The 26732-nt window shown below is 38.3% G+C and overlaps 3 protein-coding genes across 4 annotated transcripts in view; 1 reads left to right on the top strand and 2 right to left on the bottom strand.

The window, feature by feature from the left end:
• Positions 1-103: 103 nt before the first annotated feature.
• On the bottom strand, positions 104-14095 carry supt6h (SPT6 homolog, histone chaperone and transcription elongation factor). 2 transcript variants are annotated; one of them, XM_065287026.1, is made up of 37 exons: positions 13967-14095; positions 13072-13182; positions 12796-12963; positions 12641-12714; positions 12367-12547; positions 12192-12273; positions 11798-12053; positions 11578-11679; positions 11377-11490; positions 11197-11286; positions 10967-11109; positions 10700-10848; positions 10508-10618; positions 9638-9767; positions 9305-9455; positions 8821-8975; positions 8286-8478; positions 8051-8190; positions 6930-7047; positions 6760-6836; positions 6527-6662; positions 6291-6428; positions 5592-5759; positions 5325-5452; positions 5022-5229; positions 4521-4668; positions 4257-4399; positions 4037-4177; positions 3715-3910; positions 3400-3638; positions 3039-3152; positions 2801-2925; positions 2559-2671; positions 2381-2455; positions 2108-2289; positions 1725-1921; positions 104-1638 (listed from the first exon to the last, which is right to left on the bottom strand). In XM_065287026.1, the coding sequence occupies exons 2-37, from the start codon at positions 13169-13171 to the stop codon at positions 1449-1451; spliced, it is 5175 nt and encodes a 1724-aa protein (XP_065143098.1). In that variant the 5' UTR covers positions 13172-13182; positions 13967-14095; the 3' UTR covers positions 104-1448. The 2 variants fall into 2 exon arrangements, with proteins under 2 accessions (XP_065143098.1, XP_065143099.1); XM_065287027.1 differs by having other exon boundaries at positions 12796-12960.
• Positions 14096-14599: 504 nt separating this feature from the next.
• sdf2 (stromal cell-derived factor 2) lies at positions 14600-17294 on the top strand. Its single transcript, XM_065287024.2, has 3 exons — positions 14600-14833; positions 15305-15501; positions 15705-17294. The coding sequence occupies exons 1-3, from the start codon at positions 14659-14661 to the stop codon at positions 15999-16001; spliced, it is 669 nt and encodes a 222-aa protein (XP_065143096.1). The 5' UTR covers positions 14600-14658; the 3' UTR covers positions 16002-17294.
• Positions 17295-17430: 136 nt separating this feature from the next.
• Positions 17431-26732, bottom strand: part of caln2 (calneuron 2) — a 34375-nt gene continuing 25073 nt past the window's right edge. The window contains exons 5-6 of the mRNA XM_065287025.2: positions 23520-23676; positions 17431-20573 (exon numbers count right to left, since the gene is read on the bottom strand). Of these exons, the coding sequence (XP_065143097.1) occupies positions 20446-20573; positions 23520-23676 (285 nt within the window). The 3' untranslated portion in view covers positions 17431-20445. The remainder of the gene's footprint in view (positions 20574-23519; positions 23677-26732) is intronic.

Genomic DNA, 26732 nt, shown 5'->3' with positions numbered 1-26732 from the left:
CATAATGGAGTCTTTTAAAGCATATCTTATAAATCACTAATGCATTCTTTCCTAACTGTAAATAGAGGCTTTTAAGGTTTTGCAACAAATAAAAACACTTGAATCAGGATCATTTCATTTTAATATCTTCATCAAAGGAAAGAAATGAAAATACACCGAATAAAATGGATTAGATACTCATCAGCTGACCTCAAGGCATGATGCAGCCTCTATGCTATAAGAACACATGAGAATGCCAACAACTCAACTTCATAAGACAATTGAAAATTCACTATACTTATTAAAAATGGCAAAACAATAAAATAAAAATCAATAGCATTAGGACCTTTTCAGCATTTCCATAATATTAATGTTTGGCATAGTGTGTGACTGAAAAGTCACAGTATTAGAAGTCTGAGTTTTCTTTATGCCTTAATGTAACAACATTTATCTATAGTGATATATGGGATTGTACATGAGGAAGGGATGAAGTCTTGCAGAACATTAAAAACGGCATGTGTGGAAAAACTTTTGTAAGCATGTCCCAGGAAAGATGCATTCAAACACTCTCATGAACAATTTCTTATTGAAAAGCAAAGTCAGATGTTTCAATACTTTGTAGCATAACAGTTCACTTTACTTACATAAGCGCATACGGAGTTTAATTTTTAACCTGAAAAACTCCAAAGTAAAACTCCAAGCTTATGTTTGTCTGCAGAATGAATGTTAAACTAAAACTGATGGCAAACAAGGAATTCAAAAACCAAACTCATTTTTTAAAGATCAGAGTTACAACACATTTCCTGGCAAACGTCACAATATTTTTGTTTTTACAAACTTCCAACCACATTTCTGTGAATAAACATACACAATAAAACATGACTAGAGGAGTTTTCGCTCTAATCTAGTCTAATATTGTCATTTATTTTCTTGTGTTCATTTGTTGCTAAATAACTTTTGTCCCTCAGAGTTTTAAGGTCTTGCATAACAGCTTGAAAGAACACAAGATTTAGAAACATTCCAGTGCTATATTTTATACTGAAATAGGGTTTTATTTAAATGTTTAAGCCAGATACAGAAAGAAAAGCGGTTTGGCAAAGCCTGTGTGGGTTTGAATTAATGATCTCAATGAATTGGACACCAGACAGAATCATGCAACTTTTCATGCCTTACGCCTTTCCTCTTAAAAAACTGAAACGAAAAAGGATGTGTGTTGCACACACACAAACACACTTTAAAAGAAAGAACCCCCTTGTGACAAACTTTTATTGTAGGTCCATTTCCTAAATCTGTTTGTCATCAACACATTTCAAGTGTTTGTCTTTGCGTCAGTAGCTCTGAATGACCGTCATTCATGAAAAGAAATACTTCTAGCAGCGAAAGTGAGTTATAAAGACAGCAATGGGTGATGGTGGGATGTGGATGGACTGGGTTTGTATGAGATGCCTCAACACCTCTTGTCCCCACTCCTATCGGTCCATCTCGTCCAAGAGGGGGGTGGCATCTCCGGCGATGGACATAGGCGTGCTCTCGATCATGGGGCTTGGTGAAGGGCGGGGCGTCATGCGCGGCGTCTTTTGCTTCCGTCTCTCGGCTTCTTTCTCTTGCAGCCATTGTTCAGCCATCTTTCCCCAATCCACAGCTGTGTGGGAACTCGACCTGGAGGAACACACACATATTATTGGTCAATTGAGTAAGTTTAATCAAAATGTCCTTTGTAGTTCACTTCAGTAGAGTGCACTCACTTGGGTTGTGGCGTCCGGACTCTGGATGAAGACGATGACGGAGTGGAGGAAGAATGTGGATGATGTCCATGTGAGGACTGTGGGGTGCTGCTGGGATACTGAGGCGTGGCCATGGCCTGCTGCTGGCCAGGTGTGGTATAAGAGTAGCTGGGTGTCATCAAGGGTGTGGCCATGGGTTGCTGAGGTGTTGCAAACACCTGCCAAACAAAAGAAAAGTAGTGTTAAATATAAACACGATCCATTGTCACAAATATCTGGCATCCCTCAAATAAAGCCCTGTCAATGCCTCTTATAGCAATATACAAACTAGCATTTTTTAATTTATCTTAAAGAGGTTTCATTGTGCAAAGTATTGACTAAACAAACAAGCACAGCTGCCATACGTGATAAGCGCTGCTGCTGCCGCCTCCTCCCGCGCTGCTGCCTCCGCTGTAACCGTACTGACTGGAGGCCCACTGGGCCGGTGTTGTGTTGGGGTTCTGGCCCTGTCCGGTCACAGCTGCTATAGCATTAAACATCTGGGACGTCATATTTCGCGGTAGAGCGTTGACTGCTCGGGTCAGGTCTGAAAGGCAGATAAGGGTTGGGATTTTTTTTAGGAGAATTATATTTGGTAAAAGGTTCGGAAATGCTTGCTGCGTTTAAAAGAGACCCACCTGCGATGTTAATGTTGGCAGGTGTGGCATTCACAGACGCAGGTGTTCGTGTTCTGCTGCTGGAGGGTGTGATACCTTTCATAGACAAAATTATAATGTTACTTAAAAAACAACAACAACAACAAGGCTAGGCCAAAAGACAATTAGCATAACCATCACACAACTGGGAACTACTAACCTGGCACTGGATCCTGGTAGTGGTCCTTAAACCAGCGGAAGAGACCGTTAACTGTAGGGAACATCTGGGAACGATATCTAAAACCATCTGGCGTGATGGATACATATTCTATCCTACAAACAAAAGATCAAACCCAAATGTTACATATACATGATGCACTCTCTTGGTTGGATTTTTTCCCTTTTTTCAAGTAATCCACATGTCTGTCTGTGTAAATAGTGTTTGGGCACAGTGTGTGTTACCTTGGTTTGCCTCTAGGTTGGTAACCCAGCAGGAATTTGCCTGGCAGGTCTCTACAAGCTGAAACATAGTAGGGGATGAATGTGGGCTTCTCCTTCTTGGACCTTACAAGGATCTCCTCCATTTTCTATAAAAGGGCAAGAAACCATCAAATGTACAACGTCTCACATTTACCTCCATCAAATCTTTATTACAAAATTAAATAAAGATAAAAAAAAGAATAAAGAAAATATGATGTACCTTCCTGTCACCTCCATTGCAGTCCTTGAAGTACTTGTGACCAAGCAGGTCTCGTGCAAACGCAGCCATGGGCTGCACATATCGGGCTGTGATTTCATCCAGATCCTCAAATTCCTGCAGAAAACAACAACTACAGTCAACTGTGTGTTTTCCACTATGTTTCACCACACAGTGGGGCCCAAATCTTAATCCTAAAATGGTAATTTGTGATTCAAGACAATTTAACGCTGGACATTTTATAATACAGAAATTGTCCTTCATTTCAACAATAAAATAAATATTAGATTAGAGACAAGCATCGTTACTTGTCTATACTATTTGGTCTCAGATGTTCAGACTTAACTACATGGGTAAAGCTCACCTCAGTGTTGATCCAGAGCGTATGCCCAAGACTAAAGGCGTTCTCCTTGCCTTCCTCACGCACGTCCACGTGCTGATAGATCCCCTCAGCCACTTTCCACGTGACCGTCAGATGGTTCTCGCCTTTACTGCTGGGTCGTATCACTACGTCACCCTGGTCCATTGACTCCATCATCTTCTCCGCTTGTTTGAAGTTGACGTTGTGGAACGATGGGTGAGCGATCACACGCTTAATGTAAGCTGGAGAGAAAAGCAGAGGGTTAATGAAAGTGACAAGAATGAAAGTCATACTCATGTGAATAAAGATGGTACTGACTGGTTCTCTGTTGTTTCTTCTTAAGTTCCTCTTCTTGTTTAACATCGTCTGCCTCGGCATCAAAATCATAGTAGGTGTCTTTGGGAAGCTTCCATTCATTGTTCTTGTCGCCGAGGTCAGACGTCCTGCAAGTGAGGTCTACGTTGAACTTCTCGATGTCAATCTTCATGATGCGACAGTGGACGGTCATGCCAACCTAATGGTGGAGAAACATGTTGGAAGTTAAACATTTTGTTGGACTATATCATGATAATCTTAACAGGTCATAGATTGCGGACCGTGGCTTTTATACTGTGTGTATGATAAAAAAGCATTAGCTCACCTTCACTCTTTCCTCAGGGTGCTTGACTACTTTGTCGCTGAGAAACTTGGTTGGGATGAAGCCCATGACAGCGTTATCCAACCTGGTTCTCACACCAATGGCTTGGCCAGGACAGGAACCGCTGTCAAAGTGATTCCACACCTGGGAGAAACAAAAACATTTAATGCTAAAATTCTGACGGTCAGTATTTTGGATTGCAACAGGTAAGAGAGATTCCCACCTCACTGAGCTCAGGGAAATTGTCCTGCTGGCAGAAAGGGCACTGCCAGAGTCCCGTCTCATCATTACGGATAGCCTGGTCATAACTCTCACCTTGTGGTCGTCTGTGAGCGATGCCGGTCACAACACAGGTGATCAGTTTACCTGTACGTGTCATGAGGAAGGAACAGAATGTAAGAAAAGGAATAATTACTTCATTTATATCATCTTAAAACTAAATATATGATATCAGACTATATGAAGCAGAAGTGAAGGTTGCTTTTACCAATATAGAAGGTCTCGGGTGTCTCCTTGGTGAGCATGTTGAAGACCTCTTCGGTATTGGAAGGCCTGTATGGGGCTCTTAAATCTTTATATCTACAGCTAAGCTCTGCTCGGATGTCATACAGCGTGATCCCCTTATTACCATAGCCCTGAAAGAAAAATACATCGACAGTAAAGCAACCTGAATTTTTTATACATTTTTAATGAGGGTTAGCAATTTCTGTTGAAATGTGAAATGTGAAAAAATAATACATTTCTGTAAATCTTTATGGATATAAGCAACAACACATTTTGGAGACTAACAGGATGGGCAGACTGTGATCCATCATCTTAAATAATTAGATATAGCGGTCCAGTAAGGACCCCTACTAGCAACCAACAGCATGGTAATTCTGTAATCTCCGCTCATTGTGTATAAACTATATTGTTATATTATTAAAATTAACAGGTGTCTTCCTTGAAAATGTACTGAATAATCTCAAGACGTTAGCTTTAATCTCACCTGTCTCTCAAGTTCCTCTGCAAAGGCATCCAGATCCAGGTCCTTCAGCCTCTCCGGGTTTTCCAGGATCTCCTCCAGAGCTCCGGCTGGGTTGGCATCCTCCGCTGATTCGTCATACTCAAGAGCATCCACTGCCATTTTCCGCGCCCACTCGTATGTTTCGGGGTGGACACGTGAACCATCCAGAACCTCGATGTAGGAGTCAGTGCTGTATAGGGTGACAGAAGAAGTTGAATATTTTATGGCGGCATGCATCAAAACCAAAGTTATCTAACAGACATTAATGAACATTACACGTCTCACCTGTCTCCAAGAGAAGCAGTGTCAATCTTGATGAAGCCTGCACAGTTGATAAAGACTTTGGGTCCCATATGGCACATGGTGACCAACTGAGTCCGGTTCTCCAACCTAGTGTTGTTCTGTTTCAGAATCTGAGAAACATCGAAAGAAGACAAGCAAAATAATATTATCAACCATAAATAAATGGACTATTGATCATTTGAAGAAGAAATAGCAAAACGTCGTAGAAGAAAATTGGATACAGTTGGTGATTGGTAAAGACCAGCTTACCTTGAGCAGGTGCGAGCCTTTTCTTGATCCAAGGCCACAGATGTACTGGACCAGACTCTGAGTGTAGGGGTGAGCAATGGCTCGGTTCACATCCACACCAACCTCATTCACCCGGTTTATGAACTCACAATAAAGAGCCCCCAGCAGCTCTTCTTTAACCACATGCTCCTAAAAACATTGGTACATTGTTGAGCCAACAGAATTAACATATAAAGTGTAAAGTATGTAAACCAAGGGGCAACCTTCTTTGTGAAGCCAACATGGAAGTGACTTAAACTGCAATTCATCGACTGGCCGCTAGAGACTGACTCCAAAAGGGAGTCAACCCCATAGATCCCCCATGTTAAAATGCACAACTTTACAGCAGAAATAAATGTTCATGAGAACTGTGAGGGGGTGAATTTTTGTAACATCTGTTTAAATTATATTAAGTTCTGCGTAATTAAGTGACGGATGAACTGCCACTGTTGTCAGTACTGTCAAGCTAGGCAAGCATGGTTTCAGCAACCAGCCACTTCAACGTCCCACATATTTACCCATTATAGGGTATCCGCGAGTGATGTGCAGTGACGCGATGCTAAGCACTGCCAACTATTGGTTTCAAAAAAGCTCTTCACAAACCTATGAGTAACGTCATGGACAAAACTGCCATATTTTTTTACAGTCTATGATGTAAACATGGAAAACATGCACTGTTACCTGTAGGGGATGTAGTTTCAAACAAAGTATGTCATCATCACTGCTGCAGACTTGGGCAAACTCCACCAACGGGTCCTGAATCTTGCGGGCCACAGACACAGCCTGCCGAAGCAGAGGTGGGTAGTCTCTGAAGTCGGCCTATGAGAAAAGCAATATTTACTTACATTAGAAAAAAAACACCATATTCAGAACCTCCTTGTACATGTTTTATAGTATAACTGATGCTGATTTCTGACCTCAGATTTCTTGCTGTTCATGTAAAGCACAGCCAGCTCGTTGTCCACCAGCTCAACTCCAACTGCAGGAAGAGAGGAGTCCTGCTCCAGCTCACTGATGGTACGTTTGATGTCCTCCATCACCATATGAGCATCACTACACACATCCAGGTATTAGATCAGCACGTGGGATCCATCAGAAATGAAAGCTTGCATGCAGCAAATAAGACCTAAGGAACTAAAATTGAACCCACCGATTCTCCCCAGAGACAGCGACGACGTGTGGTTTCTTGCTAAGGAGGAACTTCTTCAGGTTCTCAATGTCTTGAAGCTATAGCAAACAAGTAATGTTTTATATGCACAATAAAAGGTAATAAACAGCCAAAATCTGCATTATAAAAAGATCTGCAGGCTTTTTCCTTACCTTCTTCTCCCTTTCATCCTCTCTCCATGCATTTCGTCTCTTTAGGAAATAAGGAAGCCTGAGGAAATCCACAACTTCTCCTTCACCATTAATGAGGGAACAGAACACTGGCGTGTCTCTATAGAAACATAGGCAAACATAGTCAAATACCATTCAAAAGCAAGTTACATACCTACCAATTCACTTTATGAACATAAAAACACACTGTCAATGTTAATTGGGTCAATGACGTGACGTCTATTTTTTGTGTCCGTATGGTTTAATTAAATGTAAAAGGGTTAAAATTTTAAAATAAATTTGCAGATTTCTTGCATACATGATCTTTTTGAGGACCAAGTTTTAAATTTCTGTTTTTATTTCATTTTAAAAGAATATTTGGGGGGAAATTGCAAAAATGTCAATGTGGTGTAACCAATCTGTGTCAACTGGTGTAACTTGTATTTTTTTTTCAATTAAAATATAAATATATTCATAAAAAAGTGGAATAAAATATAATCATCTAGTTTAGTGTAATATGATTTTTTTACATACAAAATAATAATTAAAATAATAATAATTTTAAAATAATTTGTCAAAGATAATTTAGAAAACAGAGCTGTTTTCAGCATATGTCAGGACAAATATTACAAAAACGCATTAAAATTTACATTTAGAAATAACTAATAAAATTATATTTTTATTATGCTTACATGACATCAAGGTGGATAAAATATTTGATATTTTTCATTCTTTGGCGCAATTGGCAGTTACACCCTGACATTTTCAGGTCCATATAGTCTTAACTTTCATAAAATGGTGCAAAAGTAATTTTTTTATAGCATAAAATCAACATAAATACAGTATGTGCATTGAAATAAACCTGATGCGTGCTTTTAAAGTTATATAAAAAGATTTTTGAATTTCTCATCTTGCCAAACCCTTTTTGTCAATGACCCAAACTCCCAGATAAACTAAGGACTTTGTTAAAAAGTACAGCATGACACAAATACTGCCAGAACAGCTCAACCTGTATTTAACACAAAATATTTATGTAAGGCTACAAAAAAAAAAACATCAGGCATACCATTCATTTGAGAGGAGAGACTTTTAGTATTTCTGCCAGTAACAGCACAAATATGTACCTGCCGGAAGCGAAGGCCACCCCCAGCACTCGGATACCCTTTCCCTGTGACTCATCCATTATATCATCATCCTCCTCCACCTGCTGATCAGGCCGATATGGGGCCACCTTCAGACAGTTATACAGCTTCTTGCAGCATGACTGTACCACGGTACAAGAAAAAAATCATGTAGATTACACATTATTGCTTTAATAACTTAATAGCCCTTAATTATTTAGGCATAAACATTCATCACCTTTACAATATTCTCCTTGGCTTCAGCGACGAGCTTGTTCTTCAGTTCTTTGGCCATCTGAGGATAAAGGAATTGCTGCAGGGATCGTTCAATGGCCAGTGTTCTTTGCTTATTCCACTCCTGCACCTGATGACTGAACTCATCCCTGTAGTAAAACTGCTTGATCTCATCAAAGTAGGTCTGATCTCCATATCTACAGAAGACAAACAGAACCTTTAAAAAGTGGAGCATTACAACAAATGCACTCGCCCTAGTACTTTGGTAAAAAGAAAATCATTACTGATAGCATATGTGAGGAATAAGTGACGACAAGCTGTTGAATTATTTGAAAATAATGCACACCCAAGGTGGTAATGCTCTTTACACAGCAGGTGTGCATTATTTTGAAATAATTAAAAGGACCGGAGTCAATTATTCTGTGTATACCACGGTTATGCATACCCATGGAACATTTCTCAACCAATCAGAATAACGCATTCAACAGCTGAGTGGTATAAAAGTCTTTAATCCATATATTTTAAGGGCATAGCCATACCCTTTGACCCCCACAAGGTCAATGCAGATGTCTATTGTGAGCAGGCCTTCCTCTTCAGCCAGGCACATCTTGAGAAACTGATCTCCGCTGAGCTCTTTCACAGGCTTGTTTTTCAGGTATTTGAAAGAATAGGCATAGTGTGCCTCATCTACATCCTGGAAAAAATGATAGACATCATTTTAACATTTCATCCTGGGTGTTAACTGAAGGATACGTTTATTATGTTAACACAACAAAGGTGCTAATACAACAGTTGGCACCAATGCTAACAGCAAGCATTTATATGCACTGAGCATTCTAGCTAGAGCTCTAACACAACCAAATCTGTAAGCAAATTTTCTTGGGGTGGGTAGGTTGAGAATCTGTTTATACCCTTTGCTTGATGTGATGAGCATGGTAAAGCAACAGAACAGAAGATGACACATAAACAGTTAATGAACGATAGAAAGTACAGGGTGAATTCTGTAAAAAAACAAGTACCAACCTTCTTGCCCTTCTTAGTTGGCTTAATGTTAATCTTGGCCCTCTCTTGGAAGGTCTGTCTGAGCACGTGCCTGACCAGTGGTTCACGGGCAATCTGCATGGCCACCATGTAGCGAGCGCCTTCCAGAACGGCCTCAGGAGTGCTAAACTGACTAAAAAAAAGCACAGAAAGCAATTAATAAACATTGTGCAAATTGAGATTGATGTGTGTGTTTGTTTACTGCTCACTGGAATGGATTAAATGCAGATGTCACATTTTGAGTATAACAAACATGTCATACTTTCACTTATTCCTTTTATACAAACAGACAGAAAGTTTATACTTCTCCGTTACCTGCACACGTAGTCCTTGGCCAGCTCCAAAGGCTCTGCAGGGAACTGCTCCGTTTCGTGTCTCTGATAACTGTCTCGCAAGTTTTCACCAAACTGCTCAGGTGTCAGACCAAATTTCTTGGCAAGACCGTCTGAGGAAAGGTCACACACACATATAAACGGTAAATTAATGGATGTATGTGTGGTATCTGGGTTTAAAACTCTGACATTTTGCGCTGCTAGCGCAATGTTTTACCACTGAGCTATACAGGAGCTCAGCCCATAATCTAGTGAGTATTATGTCTTTAATACATTATAGATATATAATGTGGAGCTTTTAACTCTTTCCCCACCATTGACGAGTTAACTTTGACAGCGAGTAAATTAGGAGAAAGCGCTTCCCTGCCAATGAGGAGTATTATCCACCATGTGGCGCTCTTCCGCAACTTTTAAAACCCGGAAGTATGGCCCTAGGGCAAACAGCTGTATGTCTGTGTAAGTTCGGAGGATCGCTCTGTACAAAAATGGAATTATCTCAGCCTTTTGCTCAAAATTTGGTCTTTTTGAAGAAACCTACCCATATTTGAGAGGTGATAAAAAGAGAACTAATGAAGGTTTTTTTTTAAAGCAGAGGGTCTGTTCTTTCATTTGATATATTGTATGTTTATATATTTTAAGAAAGTTTTCTGGAAAACATTAAACTTTTGTAAAAACTTATGAAAAATGGCGGGCAACGTTTTTTTTAAATGCTGTTGGGGAAAGAGTTAATAAAATTTTACTATGTGTAAGAGTGTCTTGTGCTAACATTAAATTTTTGATCTAAATCAAAGTGTTTTTCATCATTGATCCCATAGAGTGCTAAAACAGACTTATATTTGCAAGATGCACACACCAAGGCCAGCATTCTGGCAAATGCTGTACATATCCCTGCGAGAGGCTTGTTTTAGATCAGGACCCTTTTGCTCTTCTTCCTCCTCCTCCTCCTCCACTTCCGCCTCCTCACCTAGCAGAAAAAGCAGCTGTGTTAGTCTAATGAGCGGTTGAACGGTGTTTTCGACTTATTCAAATGAAAACAAGGCTGTACCATCTTCCTCTGACACTTCCTTGATCTTTTTCAGTTTCTTTTTGGTGGTTTTCGTAGCGTTTTGCATCTTAGGAATGTCTCGGCCATAGTAGAGCAAAAAGTGGTGGTAGACGTCACCCAGCTCATCAAGAGACTGAACGTCTTTCAGTCTGTCAATACAGGAAGGAAAAAAGATTGAGTACTCTGGACACAGAATAAAGCGATACAGATTTACATTAAGTAATCTCAAACGGCCACATCCAGTAAGTGATGGGTTTGTAAACACACCTCTCCATGTCAGCAGTATCTAGAGGACGAGTTGAGTCAGACAACGGCTTGTCGGGGTCAGCCGAGATCTGCTCAAACTGATAAGATTGCATTCTCTGAAAAAGACGTGACAGATTTTGCTTCCTGGTCTTCAGCTGGGTCCACTGAGAAAAGATCATAAATTACAGGTTAAAATGTATCAAAGGAAACATCAACCTTAAGGTGGGTATTACGATACAACTTGCTCTTACCTTTTCATCCCATTGCCACACCTTCCAAAGATCATTAATATTTAACTCCGGTTCCACATACTCCTTCCTGTAGAATGCAATGAAGGGAACCTGTAAGATAGAAGAAAGCATGGCTATGTTAATACAGACATCAGTCAATCACGCCATGTCAGTACAGCCTGGTTTGATGTATAACTATACCTCAAAGTGCTGGTTCCTCATGAAATTCAGGGCCTCCTTGATTTTAGCAATAGTGCTAGGGCCCTTCCTGCTGAAATTAGTTGTCGTTCCACGATCCAGGTAGTCTGTGCTTTCCTAGAATGGAGGGCACCATCACAATTTGCATTCCTAAACATAGCTAATATGTCGTTATTTTACAAAATACATTTTCATTTGTTCTACCTGCATGGAGATGGTTGGTGTGGAAAAGGCATTCCTGTAGATCCATTCGGCTTCCTCCTCCAGCTCATCATCCTCAGCAGGCTTCACAGGGATGGCTCTCAACTGTAAGCCAAAAAAAGTGTATGAAATAATCTCGTCCCGCAACACATCAAAGAAAGGTCAGTCATAAAGGGCAAGCCAAAGTTTCTGGTACCATTCACAGGCTGACACTGATTCATACCTGGAATCTCTCAGGCATGTCTGTAGATCGAATCTCATTGTCCTGATCTGTCATGTGGCTGCTTTCGAGCTCACTGGGCTCGTAGATCTCAAAGATGCTACGACGGCCGACTCTTCTCTTGGTCTGTTTCTTCGGCCGATCCCACGACTCATCCTCCTGATCCTCCTCTTCCTCTTCGGCGTGGTCATACGCCTCAGTGTCAAACTCGGCAAAGTCAAAATCGCCACCGAAAATCTCTTGAGCTTCTTGCAAGGCACTGAAAGATCAGAAAGGGTAAGAGAGCAAGTTGATGTAAAAGTCATAGAGGCACTAATATAAAAACAATTATGGAGCACTGTGTGTGTGTGTGTGTGTTTACATAAACAAATCACTGTTTACAGTTTAAACCACTTACGCATCAGTGTAGCCAGAAAATTTCTTTCCCTTCTTTTTGGTGATGGGTTGTCCGTCATCATCCACAATAAAATCATCTATATCTGTAAAAGAAGTAAAAAAAACAATTTACTAAAATTCTACAGGATTCTTATAAACATCATATTGTGTTAAATAAGGGTAAACATCGTTCCTACCGGATTCCTCATCATCTTCCTCCTCTTCTTCATCCCCTGGACGAAGTGTGGCTGTAGTCTCTCCTTCCTCCACCTCTCCATCACCGTCTCCATCCCCAGTGAAGATCTCATCAGCAATCATGTCTTTCTCATCATCTTCCCCCTCATCATCCATGGTTTTCACACGGGAGTATTTCTTTTTCTGGACACAGAACAGAATATCGGACGTTTCCAGCCATAATTTCTTTCAAGAACATGTGAATGAAAGTTAAGAACAGTCGGGAGCATCTCTTACCCTCCTCTTTACTTTTACTCCCAGATTCTCCTCGATGAGGTCCAGATCATCATCATCCAGATAGTCATCATAACCTTAGAGATACAAACAGGAATTACATTTTGGACATCAGCGATGATATATATTTTCAGAAATATATAAAGTGAGTGACTTACTTCGTTTTCTCCGGCGGTGATGGACCTCTTCACCAGAGTCGCTGTCCTCTACCCCACTTTTCACCTCTGCCGGTTCTTCCTCTTCTTCCACATCACCATCATCTATAAGTCCTTTCAGGTTACCGTGCTCATCCTGATCTTCAATGTTTTCTTCTTCTTCTTCCTCTTCTAGAGAAACAGAAACATAAAATTAAGCATAAAAAGTATAGACAGCTGTATTTAAAATTACATAAGGTGAACAACACAGGGTTTCTGAATGTATCTGAAACATCTCACCATCATCTTCCATAAATCTCTGCGTCTTCTTTGGCTTCAGGTCCTTCTCCTCAAACTCCTCTTCGGACTCCTCAGCCTCACTCTCAATGAAGTCAGACATGTTTGCAAGGCCTGTGTAAAAAAAAAAAAAAGTTAAAATGCTGCTGATGTGCCTAAACAAACTCATTTAATAAGATTATTTTTATCTTTATAGGCAAAGTGCTATGCATTGAAGTTGGTATACAACATTGAATAGGCATCTATTAGAAAAAGGAGGGAATTCAAGTGGTTAAAGTGTATAACTGGACTCTCACTTAAAATATAACAATTTAACCACATTCAATATTATCACACTACATACAAATATCATAAAGGCTTATTAAAAAGTTAACAAATTAACTGTATGCATATTTTAGTTAGTTCTTAAAAAAATTCACCCAGACAATTTCAAAAATAACTTACATATTGGTGCCATAAATATTTGCGCTAAACATTAATACTCTTAGATAATAATGACCAGTTAAAGTACCATAATGATTGGATCACACACGATCACAAATATCAGCTTCACGTTTGGTTATCTTAATGGTTAAATTCTTAAAATTAACGGCACTTGTTCTGATAAACAACACACATAACAGCTATTGACGTCCGTGGGATAACCTAACTAATTTAATACGCACATCGATAACATTTACATTACTACTAGGTAACGAATATCTGAAAATATTTAAAGTAAGTAAAACAAATACGTGATAAACATGAAAAGCTCAGTCCTGCACTACTACAGTAAAAAAAAATAAAGGGCCTCATGCTAATAACCAACCTGTGAGCTAAGTAAAACAACAACAGGAATTACATGTTGCCTTTTAAACACCACACAGAAATTTAATATAGAGCACAAAAGCACACTTACGTTTCCTTGCCAAGCGGCTCGGTTACAGACTTGAAAATTAACGACGAGAAGAGGAAAAAGCGTCGCTTCTGAGCAGCTTGCTGGTGACAACAAAAAATGGCTGAGAGTTACAGCATTAATTCTGCTTCCGGTATACACCAATTTCACTTCCGATCTAAATTACTATGTGATTACTATATGCTTCGTATGTATTGGAGTTAAATTATGTGTTATAAGGATTATCTTGTTGTTGTTTTTTCACTAACTAAAAAATTGGACTGTGAAACTGTAAAGTTAACAAAATAAAAAAATTGTGTTCGGCTTCATACCGCGCTGCGCAGAATGATCAGCTTATGACATTGAAGTACCGCGAGAGCGATCCCAGTTTGGAATGCTTTCTATTCGCTCTCGCGGTAGTTTAATGGCATTAGCCAATCAGTCTGCGCAACTCCCCATGAAGTCAAACACTTGTAAAGTCTTTTGACGACACGTTATTTATATTATTTTGTTAACGTTTGTGTTATGAGCCCGTGGAGGAGGTATTTAATAAAATACTAAGTTTAAATATATAAAATACTGTTTATGTATGACGAGCTTGTATAGCTGCTCCAAATCGGATGATGGCGCTCTATTCTTGTCTTCATGCGGTGCATGTGACGTAATGTCGGGGTTTTAAAGATTATTTTTCCACAGTGCTCGGCAAAGTTCAAGTCATGGATAGTTGTTTCTTTTTACGAGTTCAGTTACCTATAACAGTGTTATTATCATGCATGTTTACATTCTCCACCGGCAGCGAAATTAATTTTGTAACGTGTGGATCGGTGGTAAAGCTGCTCAACGTGAAACACAACGTCAGATTACACTCTCATGATGTCCGATATGGATCTGGTAAGTTTCTAGTTATGCAGATTTCCAGAAGAATTAAAGTTAATGGAAAAAGTAATTGTTGGAAACAGCTGTCTCTATTTTATGTGCTTATTTTTATGGACTTTTATTTATTTTATTTTGTTGCATTGGTTTTTTTTTCTGTAACGTTAAACCATCCATGTTTGTGTTGGTTTGATCTGACTTTAATCTAGAAACTACAATATGATATGTGCTTTGAACTTATATTTCTACAAAGATCTACTTATAAATTATTAATTACTATGCATAATATTAATACTATACAGCAGCAAATTTACAGCATCTTATTTAAGATAATTTCCTGCTGACAAAATAAATGATTAGATATAGCAATAAAAGTCCCTTTCTTGTCCTTTCTAAAAGGATTATGTTGTCATCATGACTTTTATTATAAAATAGTTTTAAAAATTATTTTCCTCTGGTAGTTGCCAATGTGATTGTGTTTAATTCCAGGTAGTGGTCAGCAGTCGGTCACAGGTGTAACCTCAGTGGAGGACAGTAATAGTTACTGGAGTGTTCGTGGCACCACTGAGGCCATATGTCATAGAGGGACTCCTGTTAAATGTGGTCAGAACATTCGCCTCACCCATGTCAATACGGGCCGCAATCTGCACAGCCACTACTTTACCTCTCCACTTTCTTCAAATCAGGTTTAAACATTTCTTGTTTTTTGGAAACTATAACTATAATGTTAATCTGATAAGACTTGTATGTTTTATGATAAATTTGATTTTAATATTGAGCAGTCAGCCTTATTCCTCCAACCTGGCCTGTATTTAGGCACACAGAAAAGCCAAATAATAGATATTTTTGTCTTAAAGCTTTTTCACATTCAAAATTTCTTCCCATTCAGGAGGTCAGCGCGTTTGGTGAGAACGGTGAGGGTGACCATCTTGACGAGTGGACCGTTCTGTGTGCAGGCTCAGTTTGGCAGCGTGAGGAGTCTGTTCGGTTCCGTCACACAGCCACTGAGGTTCTGTTGTCGGTGACGGGTGAACAGTACGGCAGACCCATCCACGGCCAGAGAGAAGTGCACGGAATGATGATCAATAGCCCACACAGCTACTGGAGAACAATGGAGGGGGTCTTTATGAAACCAAGTGAGATTGGACCCAAGGATTTCTACAGCCCACTACACACAGAGTTTTAAAGGAACATGTTGTACAAGATCTGCTGGACTCTCTGTTTTATATGGTTTTGTTGTTAAACTTAAAGGAATGGTCACCCAAAAATGATGCTTATAACAACATTAACTAATCTTCATTAGTATTACTTACTTTCTTTTGTGAACCACAGCTAGATAAAGTATGGAGAATGTTAGCACCTCAGTGAGTCACAATTCACTTTCACTGTGTTAAAAAAACATTATTAACATTCTTTAAAATGTTAAACTAAAGAAAAGACATTTTATGGTATGGAAAAACATGAGTGTGAGTTAATGATGACATCATTATTGGGTGTACTGTCCCTTTAAGCAGAAAGTATTCAGACTGTGCCTCGTGATCATTTTAACACTTGAATTATAGGATGTTATATTGCATAGTCAACATATAAGACAAACTGAACTGAATGTCATTCATTGCTTTAGATTTTCAAAGGTGCTGTTAGCTTTTCAAACTAATTTTCTGATTTATTGATCCCAGAGCAAAAGTTCAATTTCAGTTTTTCAAACAAACTTGTGGTTTGTACATACTGTACTCACCTATTAGATTATTCAATTATTCTAATATACCATGAAAAGCATGGCCATCTGTTTGTACCTTATCACAGTGTAATACATTTGCATACATGAAAAATTACAGAATATGTGCTTGAAGGTAGATTTCTGCACTTAACAGAAAACAGCTGTGGGACATTGTGTTATTTCACAAAGCTATTGTACTTGCTGTACCTAAGTATTATACCAGTTATTTTTATGTGAAGCATGTGTTTTTAGGAACAGGTGGTATTTTAGGTTTTCTAGTAAGGTGAAATAATGCAATTTTTTAAAATTCCACTTAAAATAACAAATATCTGCTTATAAGTTTATGGTTAAAATCAAAACATATATTTAAAAAGTGCCTTTTTTATTATGATAAACATTTACTATAATTACATATAAGTGCTGTGCAATTTAAGTTACACTTTAAATGTAATTGATGCAATTTGTTATTTTCTTGATATGAATATGTAGTTATGACTTGTAAGCCAATATTTTGTCTACATGGGTACAGGTCAAAATCAAATATGTTATATAAGATGTTGTCAATGAACAATGTCACAGTGTTAATTTCTACACAGTTACAAATGAGGACACACTTAACTCTAGGAAGAAAATATACCTCATTATGTTCAGGCCTTGGAAAACAGTATTTTTCAATGTTTTAAAAATGTCTGTGTGTTCTCGCGACTTGTGTAAAATGCTATTTTGTAGATTATAGAGATTAGAGAAAGCTGCTTCATTTGTTGTTGTCCTGTTTTCTTTATCTTTGCATCTGCGTGCAAACAAACAATCCAATTAGTGCAAAAAAATGTACATCTTAAGCTAACATCATCTCAATCAAGTAATTTCTAAATGTTTGAAGCATATAAAAAATGAAAATGTACATTTTTGTAAACGTTTTACGTTTTTAGAAGTGCATTAGAAATATCAATATAATGCAGTAAGGATTTTATGCATTTTAAGATTTAGCAAACATATGCAGATTCATCTGTGCTTACTGGTGCTGTTAAAGTCAAGTAAACAAAGCTTTAAAAAGCTTTTTTGTCTGTTTTGACTATATTTTCCCCTAGAAAATGAATTGAAAATGAATGAATCTTTGCCAGTTCATGCCAGTTGAAAATTTTGGCTTCATAACATTTAACAACCTCCTTATATGAAATAGATATTTAAAGATACATGTGATACACCTGTACCTAAATGGCACATGTTAGGACCTTTTCAAACGGTAACATAGTGAAGCTTCGTCTATAGCGGATTCAACATCAAAAATCCAACTAAGACAAAATTATGTTATTGTCATTTTCAATAAATAATTTATTTCTTCATTTTCTTTACATGTGGTTATACACTTTTGTTTAGAAACCATATTGCTGTAATCTGTCAATCCACATCCTGCATGCAATGTGTATACTGTTTTGCATATTAATAAACCTACTCTTGATATACTTCATAAAAATACATACATATAAAATTTCATTTGGCATGCCTCAAATCAGGATTAATTTAAGTCATGTATTCCATTAACTTTCATAAAAAAAACAAATTAAGTAATAAAAACCATACTGTAAATAAATATTAGAATTAACAAAATAGAAAATATAGTAACAAATAAAACATGTATTCATTTATGTTTTTTAAATGCCCATAAAGTAAATTGTAAGGCCTATTAGAGTGCAACTTTTGAATTGCAATGCATTTAAAAACTGGAGTTTGTAGATTTTAACAAGAAGATGGCAGCAGGCAGGGATTTACACAGAATAACTACTGCACAACATTATTTCTTTGCGATACTAGAAAGAATAAACAATTTGTCTCATTACAGAGACTATATTTAAAATAAATAAATAAATAAATAAAGTGTAACATGTAACAATGACATGTTTATGAATGTAACACTTTTTAAGTTTACATTTAAATTGAATTTACACTTGATTTTCAAAACAGGTTTATGTTTTAAATGCCGAATATATTTGCACGCTTTTTCCAACTTTCCAACTTTTGAATTTTTAACTAATGGTAATTTTTTTCTTTACTAGTTGTTTCACTTCACAATGCTTAAGATAATGTTATTCTTTACTACCGTAAAGCCACTAGATGGCGCTATTGATTTGATTGATTTAAGTGCAAGATGAACCAAATAAAATGTACCACTCATCAGTCAACTCCTCTTGGACATTATGGGAAACTGATAGAAGCTTTATCCAGTAAACTGTTTCCAATACCCAATTCTCATTTATTTCCTGTGTATTTGGCAGAAAATGCTAGTATGTTTTGGATAAAGTTGCTCTCATGAAAGAAGATCAAAGATTTTGGACGTAATGGTCCTGGCAAATGTCAGCAAGCAGTACGGACCCTAACAGCACTGAACATGCAGACGTGACAGTCAAACAAACGACCCTAAGACATTTCTTTAGTGTGACACTATTTGCATAAATACACATGCAGTATACAAGGGAATATGACAAACAATTTATACACACTGATAAGTGAACTGATAAGCACAAACTTTATAAATATATAGAGCAACAGGTAGACGAATATATTCCACACAGGGCTTGTTACTCTTAAAAAAGGGTACAAAAACTGTCACTGAGACAATAAATATCACAATATGTACCATTTAGGTACAGATATGTATAGATTTGGTACCAATATGTTCAGACAGCAGATGACTCCAGGCCGGATCCGCACCAGATCTGCACCGAAGTCGGCTGTTTTGGTGCAGATCCGGCCCAGGGTCGTCTGTTCTACTATGCAATCTTTATACTTTTTGAAAGGGTACTGCCCTTGTGACAGCATTTGTACAGTTATTGTAAGAGTGTAGAAAGAAAAATAGCTTATTGTAGCGATACAAATGACCAGTTACTTTTGGTGGATTCATAGAAATGTATGTTGCATTCACTGACTCTCTGAGCCTGAGAGTGATTATAAACTCAAAATGGACCAAAAAGTCCAACTAAGTAGCGTAGTAGACACTTCCGCAGAAGTTCAATGTCCTACATTTTATCCAGACAGTAAGTGCAGACATTGACAAAACCATACAGTATTTAAAACCAGAAAAGAGTACTCTCTTCTACACATACACAAGTAAAATGGGTGAGTATAGGGCACTGCATGAATAAAACATGAAGACATCTCATTTCCATATTACAGAATCCTGATTACCCATGATGCATATGGGCGTACCATAAAATTGAACCTTGTGGAATTGAATTCATCCCACTTGCTTTGCAGATTGTGAAATGTGTTTATGTACAACCCTAATGCATTTGTGATCCGGCGAACAATGAGCAAGCCTGATGCTCAAATAAACAGAGCAGTGTTTTAATAATGCCAGGGTTCGCACTTTTAAGGGGAGGAAAACTATAAAATGCTTACTTGCATGTATGTAACCTTCACTTTAAATTTGACAAAAACTGAGTAATGCATTGAAAGGTATGGACAGTCCATTTAAAATGAGCATGGACACACTCTCATCCACACAGACTTGATGCCAGACATCCTTCGGTGGCTCGGTTGGACAGGCTGCCAATCACTGTACTCCTCATCATTCCATCTGACATGGCTTGGGTTGAGATAAAGTACAGAGACAAGTCTGTTTCTCATGGACAGAATGAGAAAAACAAACAGGATGTTATTGCATTAAATGGTATCCAGTGTGGAGCCCTTGCATGTTGCTTTCAAACCGTTAATGGAGGACATCCTTCACTGCTGTTTCCATCAGTCACAATCAGTGTCTGTGATATATTAAAAAGAAAAGGGAACTTGTTCTCGGGCTTCGTCCTCTGCACTTTAAAACCAAAAAGTGGAGTTGCTTTAGCAGTTATTGATGTTTGCAAGAGGGCACAGTAACAGCAGAGGTCAGATCGCCCATGATTCACAGTGGGAGGAGCTACTCCATGCCGTTTCTCAACATCTGATTGGCAGCGATTAACATGACGCTAATGATGAAGGCCATTGCGAAAGCACAGATGAGGCTCTTGCGGACACACGTCTGACGGTTCTTCTTTTTGGAATGCACTGAAGGAGGGGAGAGGAACGGTTACATTATGAGAAGAGATGGGAGCACATACAGTATTAAGCATCCAAACAAAGAGAATGATCCAGCAGTGTTGTTTGTCACTGTGCATAATGAGACTTTGAATACACACAATAATGAATTAGAAGATGCAATGCACACAGTTCTATTAAACTCATTCACTGGACTTTATATATATATATACACACAGTAATGATTGCTCTCTCTCTATTTCTCTCTCTTTCTCTTATTTTAGCTCTACCTGGCACCACACACACACCCACACGTGCACGCACACACATAGCATAAACGATTCTGGCAAAATGGTTTCAGGGCGGTTTACACAATGTAATGTCTCAACATTACAAAAGGGTGCCACACTGAAGGCTTTAAATCCATGTGCTTAAGACACTGAGACAGGCTAATTGGATTTCGAGGCATGAAATTCAATATTTCACCATTCGCTCAGGTCATGCATGTCAGCCTGATTCCATTCATTCCATTCAGTTTCTGTTGTTATTCTGTGCTGCAGACTGAGATTTAACTAAGCGACTCGATGAGATTTTAACTGAACATTTAACTACAGGGAAAACTAAATTGGATGCACACCTTCATGATAACTGACCCGTTTCTACATTCCATTTATTGTCAGGTCATACAGTGGATTGAAATACAAAATACATAAGTGGATTGATGCAACTAATTTAAATAGACTTAAAATGAAAAATTAAACATAAACAAATGTTTAAATTGACATTTTTCATCAGAAACCAGTGTGAAAAATTTAGTAAGCTTAAAATCCTAGTCTTATTAAATGTCCAGTTTCTGAGTCACCCATTTTAGGTTATTAAAAAAATCTCTAAAGACAGAGTTCACCCCTAAAAATTAAAATTCTGTCAACACTACCCTCAAAAAAGCTTTGCCGCAAATTACGTTTACTTTTACTTACAATTACTTTCGAAATCAAAGCAGGTTATTCTTAAAGGGGACATTTCACAAGACTTTTTTAAGATGTAAAATAAATCTTTGGTGTCTTCAGAGTATGTATTTGAAGTTCTAGCTCAAAATACCATATAGATAATTTATTATAACGTTAAAATTCCAGATTTGTAGGTGTGAGTAAAAATGTGCCGTTTTGGGTGTGTCCTTTGAAAAAGCAAATGAGCTGAAATCTTCACTTAGGGGCTGTTTACACTTGGTATTAAGATGTGTTTTCATTGATCGTATCACAAGTGAACGAGAGAGACACATTACGTTTACACCTGGTCTTTAAATCCGTCTCTTTTGTCCACTTTCGACCACTTCTGTCCTGAATACTGTGAGGGGGTGGTCTGTGAGATGGTGGGTGAGTCCCTCTGCTGTCATTCAAACGCGAGCGCGAGTAATTATGAGTTTATATGGGCGCAAACTAATATTATGTTGGAGTCCACTGCTTGTTTAGCAAGTGAACATGCTGCACAGAGTTTTGTACGTGTGTATGTTAGAGCTTTCTCTGAATTTTCAGCACAATTGATGAAATAGGATCGCGCAACTTTCACGCTTTCAAAGCGAAACTACGGAGAACACCCGCAGTAGTTTTATCAATGAAAGGCTAAAAATAGCGCTGTTCACCGTATGTTCACGCCAGAAGTCAAAAAAAGACGTAAAATTTGTGTTTAATACCTCAGATTAGATAAATGGGTGGAGAGAAGGCGGTCGCGTGTGGCTGTTCGAACACATTCAACCACATTGCGTTCCGCAGCTCCAAAGCGATCCGATCGAAAATGGTTTCGACTACCTCTGGATGTGGTTGAAAGTGGTCGAAAGTGGACGCGTTCAAAACGTTTTGAACACCGTTTACACCTGGCATTAACGTCGTCCACTTGTGATCCGATTGATGAAAACGCATGTTAATGCCAAGTGTAAACAGGCTCTAAATGGCAGTGCCATGGTTGAATAGTGCAGATTAAGGGACAGTATTCTCCCCTTCTGACATCACAGGGGGAACCAAATTTCAATTACTTATTTTTTCACATGCTTGCAGAGATTGGTTTACCAAAGTTACTGGGTTGATCTTTTTCACATTTTCTAGGTTGATAGAAGAACTGGGGACCCAATTATAGCACTTAAACATGGAAAAAGTCAGATTTTCATGATATGTCCCCTTTAAAGTCACAATGAAATTGAAAAAGCGATTGTCTTATTTTCCCCGTCATGACGTATTTCCAATTGAAAAAGCTTCTGAATGAATAAAAAAAGCAGGGCTGGACTTAAATTATCCATTGAGAATTGGATCATTGGAATTTGGGTTATGTTGCTATTTGTTAATCGCTCCAATCTTTTGCCAGGACCTGCCTTCTCGCCATTCCTCATAACTGGAAGTAAAAAGAGATCGTTTCGAGAAGGGGAGGAGATTAGCATTTTTATTTAAAGATTATGAGGGCATAAGAACTTTAAAAAAATAATGGAGCTCACAGATAAGTAATTTGTAAAATTAATAAAATACCACAATATTCCATTTTGACTTTAATTGATAAAAATTATACTATGAAATTAAACTGGTTTATACGGAAGAGGATTAGGGCCACTGGTGAATTTTTTTTTAATTCTGACTTTATTCTCAGAATTCTGACTTTAATCTCAGAATTTGAATTCTGACTTTATTCTCAAAATTCTGACTTTAATCTCAGAATTTGAATTCTGACTTTATTCTCAGAATTCTGACTTTATTCTCAAAATTCTGACTTTATTCTCAAAATTCTGACTTTAAAGTCAGAATTCTGAGAATAAAGTCAGAATTCTAATATTTTTTTCACCAGTGGCCCTAATCCTCTTCCGCAGGTTTAATTTTTTTTTTTGCAAAACTTCAAATTAGGCTATTTCATTCAAAACAAGTTTTGCATGTAAGCTTGAAAGTGTAACAGTTGCAGAATCTGTCAATTAATATGTAATCTCTCGGTGCTATTTACCTCCCTGAAATTCAGTCTGGCAGTTTCCTGAGTTTTCCTTCAAGCTCTCCTCCTCTGTGACGATAATGTTCTCGATGTCCTTCATGGTGAGATGGTCTCTGAAGGCGTGAAACAGGACGTGTTTGAGCTCCTCCAGGGACATCTGTTGCATGTCAAACTGCAGGGTGGAAACACAAGAGGCCTGTCCTCAAATCTCAGCACGGCTGGGTTGTCACATCTTCTCTGCGGTACATTTCTCAGATGGCAGAGTGTGTGATGCATTGTGGGTCATTTTTACTCGACAGAAAGAAATTCAAGCTAGTAGGGGGAAATAATAATGAAAACAAGCGAGCTGTTTACTAGCCAGTGAGCTTGCTTACAAAACCACTAAGCTAATCATTTGCTTACCTGTTTCTCGTTTGTTACTCTCTTTGAGCCCACAATCAATCACTAATAGACAATGAACAACAACACGATGTACATAAAAATTGATTTTGGAGCTGGACAACGCTGTGTTACATTTATCTTTCTGACGCAAACTAAGATGGAATTGAGCATCAACAAAAGAGAAGGCAGTATAACCATGAATGATGATCCAGTTGTTTTTATCCTCCGATTCAATCATTCATGAGATTCGTAACTGTGTTCAACAATAAGATGCAATACAAACAAAATACCAATAAAACTGCAACTCTGTTTTCAAACTGAAAGCATTTAATCCAATCTGAAGTTGGAAAAAGCTGAATAAAAGATGAATACAATTTGAGTTGGTTCAATAATTCAGTATCGGTGAGAGACAGACCTTAACTTTTCCAATTTCCCAGGAAAGTCTGTGTCAAGGATCCTCAGAGAATCCTTGAATGAGTTTTTGGTGACAGGAGTATTCGTGCGTCTTAGCAGAGTCAATAAATTATTGAACCGTATGAAAAATATGTAATACAGAGCCGAAACCGAGGGTCATTCTCAATGATCCATCAATCCAAACTCATTTCTAGACTGATGACATTTTTCAAGTCATTCTAGATTGAGTCCTTTCAAACAACATAAACATAACCACTGTTTTCATTACAAACCTGCATCATTTTCATTTTATCAATGATCACATCATTTTACAATGAATCCCTTTACAAGTCATGTCATTGACAACAGCACACAACCGTGCAAGATAGCAAAATGCATATATATAATGTATATATGTAAAGATTAACAAAAAAAAATATTTAATCATACAGTTAATAGCCTAACCGCCTATTTCAAGTAGCACCCAGAGTTAGCACATGAGGTCCCTGAAAGCCCAAATTACAACTCTCACATTGCATGCGCAATGCTCTGCCAGATGAGCAACAGGAAAGCAATTACATGAAAACATGCAAACCTTGAACCCACAGTTTTGTGACCTTCAGATAATCCTTAAAAGTTCAGTTTTGCACTCAATTCTGGACCCCAGAGGCAGAACAAAAGCGTGACGTTATCATATAAAAGCCTCAGCGAGACACTATCTGGGATTGTCTCTTTTGAGGAGCAAGATGACACTAAGCATGTATCTCTGTCATTCAGCTATTCGCTCCCATCCAGACACACTGTCTCAAGGGATCCTTTTAACTCTGATCTCAAGCACTTTTGATTTTCTCATTTTGAAAGAAAGCTATTTGGAAGATATGATGTCATGGTGAAGGACTGTTCTTTTATACCGTAATTTAAACTAGGGTTTCTCCTATAGTCCCTTTTTGCAGGTAGACAGGAAGTGCAAAATGAGAAAAGAGTTTATTTACATTTACATCTATTTAATTAGAAGACACTTTAAATCACACGAATTTATACATACGGCCCAACGATATATGCAGTACACAGTTTTTCAGCTTGTTGCACAGTGGTGGTTATCAAGCCCTATTTAAGACATAAAAGGCCTATCCATATCAATAAAATGCCAAAGAGGTCAAAAACAACACAGGTACAAGAACAAGTTGCTGAATTGAATCCCTGTTGTTTTAACAAGGAATGTTGATATACTGGAGTACCTCAAGGCTTCAGTTTGTAATGCTTTAGTCCTTTATGTGATCAATACCTCCATGGCCTTAAGCAGGGCAATTTACTTCCAGTTGTTGTTGGAGCCGTCTATCAACAAACATGCACTTTTTTGTGAGAGCGTGCTTGAAAATGAGACTGTTTTCTGCTTTTGAGATACGAAAACTGGTGGTGCGTGCAAACCAAAAGTAAATTTAAGTATTTGCCTCCCAGGTGGCGAAAATAACACAATTGGGTGTAGATGGGATTGTGAGAAAAAGATTTGGTCACACTGCACTATTTGTTCCACTCAGGGCCGGCGTCATGGGGGGGCATTCGCGGGCAGTGCCCGCCCAAACAGGTTGTTGTGCCCCCCCTACAAAGTTTTTTATTAATTTAATATATATCAAGAATAATTAAAATAAATTAAACATTGAATGTTTCATGACTTGTAATGTAATCAAATGAGGAAAATATAGTTGATATATGTTTTCTTTAATTAAAACAGACCAGTTTCTCTGATTGGATGTATTGCCGCATCTCACCCGTCTTACGTCTTTAGCATATTTGTGACTTGATACTAGCAACATGTTTTTCGCGGCATTTTATGGATTGTGTAAAATATGGATATTAGAACATTTAGAATGAACCAGCACCGCCTGCTTCATCTGACTTCACGCAAACACAGACTGGCTCAAACTCAGAGATTAGAGGTCGAGGTGGAATTTACAAATCTACAGGACACTGTTTTAAGGAAGTTTAATGTTCGTACACGCCGTCTTCAGCTATTTTAAAGGTAAGTTAGCATTGTTTTAAATTACGTAAGCTTAAATGTGAAGTGTGGCTGTAGACCATTAACAGCATTACGACGTGATTATGGTAAAGCGGCTTTTTTAAAGCTAGGACGCGGTGTGCGCTGCGCTATGAAACCCATTCATTTCAATGGCTTGCGCCGCGCGAGGGCGGTTTGTTGATGCGTCGAGCAAAGCGCGAGCGCAGCGGAGCTCAGCTTGTGCTCACGCCGCAGTCAAAGTTATGCCGCGGCGCATAGTTTGTGGTCTTTTGCACTTTACACGGGAAATGAGCTGACAGTCTGTACCAGTTGTATGTGTGCTTGCTGTGTTTAATGTCTTGTTTTTGCAAGTTATTGTTGCTATTGCGTGCCCCTCCGTTGGAAGCCAAGTGCCCCCCTGTTAGTTATGGTCTGGCGCCGGCTCTGGTTCCACTGAC

The sequence above is a fragment of the Paramisgurnus dabryanus genome, chromosome 18, assembly GCF_030506205.2.
Source record: "Paramisgurnus dabryanus chromosome 18, PD_genome_1.1, whole genome shotgun sequence".
Taxonomy (NCBI): Eukaryota; Metazoa; Chordata; class Actinopteri; order Cypriniformes; family Cobitidae; genus Paramisgurnus; species Paramisgurnus dabryanus.
Note: the sequence above shows the minus strand (reverse complement) of the source record. Positions and strands in the feature narration are given on the sequence as shown.